This window comes from Theobroma umbraticum, unplaced genomic scaffold (genome assembly GCF_002168275.2).
Source record: "Theobroma umbraticum cultivar Fairchild unplaced genomic scaffold, ASM216827v3 scaffold_147.0, whole genome shotgun sequence".
In the NCBI taxonomy this organism is placed as follows: domain Eukaryota; kingdom Viridiplantae; phylum Streptophyta; class Magnoliopsida; order Malvales; family Malvaceae; genus Theobroma; species Theobroma umbraticum.
In genome coordinates this window covers 2,928,716-2,938,030 of record NW_018397259.1, presented here as the reverse complement: position 1 = coordinate 2,938,030, position 9,315 = coordinate 2,928,716, and the positions used below count along the sequence as shown (strand labels likewise).

At 37.2% G+C, this 9,315-nt stretch overlaps 1 protein-coding gene and 1 pseudogene across 3 annotated transcripts; one reads left to right on the top strand and one right to left on the bottom strand.

Annotated features, from left to right (window-relative positions):
- Window positions 1–946: 946 nt before the first annotated feature.
- On the top strand, window positions 947–3,220 carry LOC110415190 (putative L-type lectin-domain containing receptor kinase S.5 pseudogene; annotated as a pseudogene).
- Window positions 3,221–4,601: 1,381 nt separating this feature from the next.
- On the bottom strand, window positions 4,602–6,611 carry LOC110415207 (large ribosomal subunit protein eL6-like). Of its 3 annotated transcripts, none has more exons than XM_021426783.2 (5): window positions 6,170–6,611; window positions 5,960–6,066; window positions 5,096–5,274; window positions 4,799–4,987; window positions 4,602–4,708 (listed from the first exon to the last, which is right to left on the bottom strand). In XM_021426783.2, the coding sequence occupies exons 1-4, from the start codon at window positions 6,424–6,426 to the stop codon at window positions 4,832–4,834; spliced, it is 699 nt and encodes a 232-aa protein (XP_021282458.1). In that variant the 5' UTR covers window positions 6,427–6,611; the 3' UTR covers window positions 4,602–4,708; window positions 4,799–4,831. The 3 variants fall into 3 exon arrangements, with proteins under 3 accessions (XP_021282458.1, XP_021282459.1, XP_021282457.1); XM_021426784.2 differs by having other exon boundaries at window positions 4,602–4,671; window positions 6,170–6,610; XM_021426782.2 differs by having other exon boundaries at window positions 4,602–4,987; window positions 6,170–6,609.
- Window positions 6,612–9,315: the final 2,704 nt, after the last annotated feature.

Below are 9,315 nucleotides of genomic sequence, written 5' to 3'. Positions count from 1 at the left end.
AGACAATGACTTGCTGTTTAAAGAGCATCCTATTTCGTTCGTTCATCAAACAAGTTCTAGCTATTCACCATTTTTTCTTTCCTCACCCTTTTCTCCTCCTCCGTTCCCTGTTCTTTTCTACCAAACACAGTTTATTGGAGAGAGAAAGTTGACCAAACAAGTAACATAACATGAGATTCAAAGGTCACTTCAATGGATAAGCATAACTCTATGTTGATTAGTGAATACAGTTTTGGAATATTAATTATAAACTATTTTGCCTTAGAAAACTTCTAGCCTTGAGCAAGAGTGGAATAAGAGCATAAAGCCGTAGAGCAGGGGGCAGAGGCCTAGCATGGCATCATGCTTATCTACTCGCCTGCAGGTTACATGTATACAGCCATTTGGTGCAGACTGCTGACCATGATCATTGTCAACTATACGTTCTGAGGGTTGAATATTGGTTTTGGAAAAAAAAAATCATGAAAAGTCATCAGTCCATTTTAAACTTTGAATGGGATTAAGCATGTCTGGAGGATATTGAAATAAACAGCAGGTAAGAAAATAATTTATATGATATGATTCGGCCACAGTGCCCCTCATCCACGGGAGAAAGATTCAAAAGCTTACATGTATTGCTGTTTTTCTTCAAAAATTCTAATAAAGTATATAAGAATTAACCCCTAATTCTTTAAGTGTTGTTAGAGAAATTATGAATAACATAATCAGAGAAGTATTAAGAATTATAATTTTTTTTATTAAGATTAAGTATTAAGAATTATAATAAGTTGATTATTCTTTAACTATTAAAATGCTGTCATAATTTAGAGGGAAAGTCCAATACTCCAACTTTTTCCAAGAGTTGTGCAATAGAAGGGCAAGAAAATACAAGGAAGTTGCCCGATGGTACAACTTATTGGGTTGCCCAAACTTGGCTTTCGTTTATAAATACACAATCACCTGTGAATTTAAAACTCATCACCTCCAATCCAACTTTATTCATCATAGCCGGAAATTTAACCGGTGAGGCTATTCCAGTGTTTCAATAGCGGTATGTGCTCTTCTCTACTGTCCTACTTTTTAATAATCCTAGCAGTGTCCCTGAGTCAGGCTCTTATTCGGGCAAGCTGCTTGGAATTTAATTTTTCATCCTTCCAGAAAGAAAATGAAAGTTCGCTCATCTTGAGCCAGAATTCTTATATAGTCAATGAAGCCATCCAAGTTACTCCGGATTTTAATGGAGCTCCCATAGTAAATTTCTCAGGACGAGCCTTATATGGGAAACCCTTTAGGCTTTGGAAAGGCAATGGCACCAGCGCTTCCTTTAATACAACTTTCGTCCTCAATATCCAAAAGCGAACGTCTCCTGGCGGTGAAGGCCTGGCCTTTGTAATAACCGCGAATTCTGGTCTTCCAGAGAACAGCGAAGGACAATGGCTTGGGATTGTAAATTCGACTTTGAATGGTCTTCTCAAGCTAGCGTGGTGGCGGTGGAATTTGACACAAGGAAGAGCTACGCTGAAGACTTGGATGGAAATCATATTGGCTTAAACATAAACAGCATCGACTCAATCGAGCAAGTGTCTTTAACCAGCTACGGTTTTAACATTTCAGGAGGTGTGGATTTAAGGGTACATCTTCAATATGACGGTGAAAACTTGACAGTTTTTGTGGGGGACAACAAGACTCTTGTGCTTTCTCGGCCTCTTAATCTCTCTACGTATCTTCCCCAGAAGGTTTTTGTTGGATTCTCTGCTTCAACAAGCAATGAGACAGAACTAAACTGTGTCAAATCGTGGGCATTTTTTGGAACAGATATCGGAGGAGGTCGAAATTTGTTGTGGGTTTGGATCACGGTTCCGGTAGCGAGTCTGGCTCTGTTAATCGGGGTTGCCTTTTACTTGTGTTGGAGGAGGGTACCCACGGAGGAGGATTTGGAGGGTGCACAAGGGAACATAGAAGATGAGATTAAACGTTCCAATTTGGCTCCACGAAAGTTTCGATTGAAAGAATTGAAACTAGCGACTGGCAATTTTAGCCCAAAGCACAAGCTTGGGAAAGGTGGGTTTGGAACTGTCTACAAGGGATCCTGGGGAAGCAAGGACGTAGCTGTCAAAAGAGTATCAAAGAAGTCACATCAAGGCAAGCAAGAATTCATAGCAGAAGTAACAACAATTGGCAACCTCAATCCAAAAAAACCTTGTGAAGTTAATCGGATGGTGCTATGAAAGTCGCGAACTCCTTCTTGTGTACGAGTACATGCCAAATGGAAGCCTTGATAAGTTCATCTTTTGGGACGACAAGGCAAGCATGGAGGAATCAACATTGAGCTGGGAGCAAAGGCTAAGCATAATAAAAGGAGTGGCTCAAGCACTAGAGTATCTTCACAATGGTTGCCAGAAGAGAGTGCTTCACCGCGACATAAAAGCCAGCAATATAATGTTGGATTCAAATTTCAACGCGAAGCTAGGTGATTTTGGATTGGCTAGAACGATTCAAGAAAAAGAAAAGACACACCACTCCACGATTGAGATTGCTGGCACACCTGGTTACATGGCCCCAGAGACCTTTCTCATTAGCAGGGCCACGGTTGAAACGGATGTTTATTCCTTTGGTGTTCTTATCCTGGAAGTCGTTTGTGGGAGAAAGCCCTGTAACCAAAGTGACAAGAATAGCTATAACAATAGCATTGTCAATTGGCTGTGGGAATTGTATAGGAAGGGAAGGATCACCGACGCCGCGGATTCCAGGATGGATGGGAACTTTGCGGAAAAAGAAGTAGAGTGTGCGCTCGTTCTGGGATTGGCCTGTTGCCATCCAAACCCACACTACAGGCCTTCTATGAAAACTGTTTTGCAGGTTCTTACAGGGAAGCAGATCCCCAGAGGTACCCCAGGAAAGGCCTTCGTTTGTGTGGCCAGCCATGCCCCCATCTTTCAGTCGAATCGATAACTCTCTTACAGGAAGCCAACTTACTCCATTTACAGACCTTACTGGTAGGTAAAATCCTAAGCTAGCGCAAACTGCCTGAGGAAGTGAAACAATGTTAATTATTTCATGCTTGTTTCATTGCTTGCTTTTTGTTTTATCTGTTTAGTCTATTAGTAGACTGTGTTTGTAAATACTGTAATAGTGTTAAAGTCTCTGCTATGTTTTACCCTTTTAGGGTTTCTTTTGGTCAGGCGTTCTTTAGACGTCTGATCAAGTATTAAATATTGTGCTAAGAGGTGTTTCATCTTAACATCGAGATAGTCAACATCAACTTATGTATCGATCTTAGTTATATTTATTTTCTACATAGGTTAGCTGTATATATATTATACAACTTTGAAAATGTCAGGCTGACCAAAAGACTAATTCCAAAACAAAAGCGTAAGTCGTTGGGAAACAAACGCCATCAACAATTTAATAGTGCCAATTAGCAGCAAATGACTAGCAAACATAGACAATAAAGTGGGTCAAAATAAAAAAATTAACCAGAAAGAAGTAAGCCGAACTGTGAACTTAATTACAAATGTAGTAGTATATTAATAGATCCACTTGCAAAGTTTCTCTTCGGCTGCATTAATGCTAAAGGAAGTATGGAACTAGATTCTGTACTGCTTCAATAAACTAGAGATTTGGTGATTGGTATTATGACCAGAACGAGGCTGTTGACTAAATTGAGGGACAAATATTTCCTGTTCTTCGTAACCTTACAGGGAGTAGTTTTATTTACCACCTGACGGAGGGAAAGTGTCTCCAAAAGAATTTCCCAGAACCAAATGACGGGCAGGGGCCTGCATGGCTACTTAATCAGGACCGAGGGGACCATGGACCTCCGGAATCTCCGAATCCTACATTTTGGTATTGCAAATCAGGCCAATTTCAAAAGGCTTGGAAATATTGGCCCCAAGACTGCTAACGAAGAGCTGTGAGTGTAAATATCAGCTAACCCGTCTGGTTTAAGTACGGATTATCATCTCTTCATTGAGAAAAAAGAAAGAAAGAAAATATCTCACATCCCTGATCAATCCAACTCAAGTATCAAACCCTTCATTAAATATCTTGTATTTCGATACTATCACAGACATTTAAATTCCCAAAGGCTCAAGAACTTTAATAATGGATTTAAATTCCCAAAGACTCAAGAATTTTAATAATGGAAAAATCTATACTATATATGAAAGAAAGTTCCAATAAGAAAGCTTTAAGAGGGGTTGGGAGGTTTGAACAAGGCTTTCAACGGGAGGGATACGAACTGGACAGCCTGTGTGGAACGCAAAGGTTTACTGCTAGTAATAATAAAGGGGATCTCAAGTCTCCATCCCAGAAAAGACGGTAAACTAATAGTGGAGTGAATCAACAATAACATGTAGCTATCTCAAGTCAGTGCTAGAATTCCTTATCCTAAGCGGTCATTGATGCACATTATTTTTCTTTGTGGAAACTCTGTCACTGGTCCATTCTTCGATTAATTCAAGGTTCATGGAATCCATCATTTAAAACAATGTCTTCATCTTATTCAAAATAAATTGGCATATATCGCCATTTTGTTACTTATTTTCCCCGTCCTCGTTCCACCTTTGAAACAGCTATCTGTACTTTCTATTCGTCTCTTCTTTCCTCGCATGGAACAAACATGTCGGTTTAACTCTCACACTTTATTCATAAATTTGTGGCAATCATACCTTCAGTATTTTCATAAGAGACCTAAAAGCCAAACTGACCACAGGTTACGGAAGGAAAACTGATGACATAACCAAAGGATTAGTCAGGAAAACTGAAGTACTTGCATAAAAAAGGATGGTAACTCAGGGTTTGGGTTTTGCCCACATACCATCTGATAATACAACCAAATGCAAAATTCCATCTAAAAGACAAGTTCATGAGGTTTCATGCCAGACTTCAGCGAAAATCTTGCGGCAAGGTACGCTTTCAAGTCTGGGACTCCCTCAATGGACTTTATCAAAGAGGCATCAACAGCTTTCTGGTCTTCTTTCTTGTCATCTGGCAGTTTCCTCTTATCCTGCATTTTTTGAGGAAAAGTAAAAGAGTAGATAATCGGCACATTTAATTAAATGAACCTGATTAGGACTGCTTAAGTTATAGTAAAAAGAAGGAAAAACTAACTAACCTCTTTTTCAGCTTCAAAAAACTCTCCCTCACCCTTCTTCTTTTTTTCTACTTCCTTGGCAAAGTACTTGTCATCAAACCTCTCTACATTAACTCCTGAGATGTCAACCTTAGTGGAAGTAGCAATGACATAGGATTGGTTCACACGCCTTAAAGGAACACCATTAATCTTGAAAGGTCCTGCAATAAAATGAAATTCCCAAATTTAAGCAAAGCACTGGCACAAATCATGACAGAAGCTCAAAGAGAAGAGAACCACTGTTTATGATGAACATCCAACACATAATGATAACCCCGCCACATATACCACAAGAGGCAAATGTAGATACCAAGCACAAATCAGAAAAATACAAGTAAAGCATCAAGTTTTTAAGATAGCAGCACTCAATTTCCAGCATATTGAATTTGGAATGGGTTCTGCTATAACAGTGTCTAACCTATATACATGAATATCTCAAAACTTAAAAGTACAAGTACGAAAGTTATAATACAACCTTGTGCTTCTTCTAGAACTAAAACAAAATCTATTGAAGCATTCATACCACTGCTAATACTTACGAAGACATATTGTGGCATAGAGAAATCAATAAGAAAGATTTTATCACAATTGTCATACACCCAATTTGTTATCGAATTCAGCGAATCATTCTTTATTGGGTTAAGTATTAGCTGCAACTGCTTTAAATATACATTTGCACAGTTACTGCTTTCATTTCTTCAACAAAAATTCCATATAATCATTCAGCAAAAGAACAGTGCCAATAACAGACATTGGACAGCAGTAAAATATGTAAAAGAAAAAAACATGCTTCAGATAAACGAAAGTACTATGAGATAAAACAAGAGAGGAAAAAGAAAATCTTACCAGTAACCAAAAGAAGCCCAGATGTAAGTTGCTTCAAGAAAACAACTCTCTTCCCCATAAACCTCCCAGCCAACAAAATCAACACTGTCCCTGGAGTAATGCTCGTTCTAAACAAATAAAAAAAAACCATAAAAACAAACCCCAACAATAAGAAACTTATCATCAGAGATCTGTAAAGAAAAGAAAAAGAAAATCATTTCAGTAGAGAACCTGAGCTTGGTGGGTTTAGGCTTGCGCTTATTAAGAAGGGGCTTTTTGACATCATCAGCGGGGTAAAACTTGGGTACCTTCTCGGCTGCAGCGGCTGCCTTAGGCTTGGGGTCATGGCGGGGGAGGACACCGCCGTTTTTGGCCTTGATGGCCCAAAGGCCACGCTTGTGGTACATCTTAGACCGAGAATACTTACCTACGCCACGTATCAGATCAGGGTTTCGAGTCTTAACTGGTGTTTTCCTTTTCGCCGCCATTTCCTCGCTAAACCCTTTGCTCTGCTGCTCTTCTTCTTGTGACTTTTAAGATTGCAAAAGTTGATAATAACAGAACTCTAAAACCCCACTTTCCTCTGCTGCTGCTGCTCTCAGGTCGCTAAGAACAGTACTCTGAAACGCTTGGTATTGCAAAACGATAATTTTTTTTCCATTTTTTGTCTAGGCCTTTTATTGGTCGGGCTAGCGCCCGGGTGCCTTTCTTTGCTTTGGGTACTTCGATATCACGTGCAAGGAATTAAATTGTTTCAGAGGTGATTGGTTTTAGCAATTTTAAAATAGTAAACACCATTTACATCCATAAGATTTATTATCCTTGATTTTATATGTTGAATAACCTTCTTGCCCGTTTTCTGATCAACTACGCATTGAGAATATTTTCTCTTCCTGTCACTACATAAACTCTTCTCAGTTCCAATTTTGAAAATAAGCCAATTCTACCAACCGGTTAACCAATTTTTTCTCCTTATAGAAATAAGTTTTAGCTATGTTGATTTTGATTGAAGATGAAAAACACCAATGAAATTTCCTTTCAAATGGTTAGTTTTACCTAAATAAAACTTATTCAAAACATGCATTCCCAAGATTTCTATATTACACTTGGGCAAAATCTCTGTAGTTATCAAAATTTTTGTTAGAGCTTTCTATTGAATGGTGCAGAAAATAAAATATTTTCTATATGTGCCATGCATATATGTAATATTTGGCTAATAAAATGATTTGTATCATTTCAAAGGTGAGGCCTTGAAGAGAACAGTAGCGACAATGTAAGCTTTTGATGAAAGGTTCTCATGATTTAGATGCTTGTGAGAGAAGGAAAAATGTTGTATGTTGGTGAAATTCAGGGGTTATCGAGGTTCTTTCATGGTAAAGTCAATTACTGTTATGGACTTGATGGCAACACGCATGCGTTGGCCACTTTTGGAATCATATATTCGGCCATACCTAATTCTCTATGTGTAGTCGAGGTAGTTTTGAGAAGAATTATACTTGGAGAGTTGTTAGAGGTGTTGGAAAGTAAGTGTAATTGAAGAGTTGCAATTAAGTGTAATTAGTGGAAGAAGTTTAGAAAATTTAAATTTTAGAAAAAATAGAGATTTATTGAGTTTTAGGGTACTTAGAACGTGAAATTTTATATGATTAAAATTCTAATATGTATATAATATTGAAAAATTGTATCTACTTTAAACTTTTGTATTATGAAAGAGGGTTATTAGGGTTAGAAGATAAGTATTGCTTTTAAAAGCTTCAAAGGAACATTTTGTATCTTTGTCTTTTATTATGAGACTTTAGGCGGAGTTAGAGTTAATTTGAGTGTATAATTCTTGTAAAGCTATTAAAAAATGTAAAAGGGTCTTTAATATTGAAAGTTTTGATTATATTTTAATGTCAGAATTAGTTCATTTCATAGACTTTAAATTAAATTATCAAATAAGGTAAATCTTGTATTTTTCTGTTTAAATTTTTTTGAGTTATCTTCCTACTTAAATAGTAAGGTTCAAATCTTTCTCTTTCAATTATAAAAAATAAAAAACTTCTATTGAATTTTATCTTTTATTATTTATTGAACAATTTTCATAACACATACCATTTTTCATTAAGCAATCAAAGGTTTGACACGTTTGGCATTGGAACTTATGACGGAATTTTGTCAACACATAAATTCTTCCATATAATTCCAATTTTGAAGAGCACCCATTCTCCCAACCGGTTTGATCACTTTTTCTCTCTTTAAAAGGAAATTTAAGCCATATAATAATATAATAATATGAACTTCGTTTCAAATTGGAATTATTTAGATGAATTTATGTACTGACAAAATGAGAAAAAAAAAGTTCGTTTAATGATATCAGTAAGCCTAAAGAGCTTGAAAAGCCCACGAAACCCATCTTTAAGGAAATGCTTATATGGCTTTATTTGTTTAATGAATCATGTTTAACAAATATTCCAATCCTTTGTATCAACACAAGTTGTTCTTCTAACTTAAAAAGTCTTTAAACTTTCTAAACTCTCCCTCAAACTTCAAAGTAATCGCATGCACTGTAACCGGCACTGTTTTACAATTGACGTAGTGTGTTAGTCGGTCTCCTAGCAACGACAACCTTTCATAATCACTCACTAATCAAGTTCAAAGTTCAAACATTTCCTAGCAATTTAGAAATTATAATATATATATATATATAACCAACGGCGTGCAGGATTAGGCAGTCTCAAACACAGATCGGAGACCAGTCTTTGAGCTATACGGTCCACATATCACCTAATATACGGTCCACAATTTTCATTCCTTACAGAACTCAAGCCATGATTTCTTGTAAATTAACCTTCTCAGTTCCATTTGACTCTACAGAGAGATATACCTTTCCGGTTCTTTTCGTTTTAGGTCTACCTCCAAAAGGTTCCGTTTCAATGGTTGCAAAGAGTTTATGAACGTTTTTTGGGTAGTTAAAAGGGTAAAAAAGAAATATACCCAAACTTCCAAAGACACAAATAATTAGATGGATCATGCCCAACTCGACACGGCCCGTTAAATAATAGTATTGGGCCTGGACGGCCTGTTAAAACACGGGCTGATTGATTTAGCGAGCCCACTACCCCTAATTAACACTACAGATTGTTCAACACTGAGCATGGCGCCTTGACCATTTGAGTTGGTAGGTAAAGCTGGTTACCTCGAAAAGGAAAAAGTCGTGCCTCCATTCTGTGGGAACGGACCACAAATCAAAGAGCTCATAATTAATCAAACGTTCCGATTTTGACCTGATGATTCAATGATGTAGACAAACCGTCTAAAGGAAATTAAAACGAAGTTACATTCCAAGTTGTCCAGTGTGGAAAATAGATGGGAGTAATATTAATTAATAGCCATAA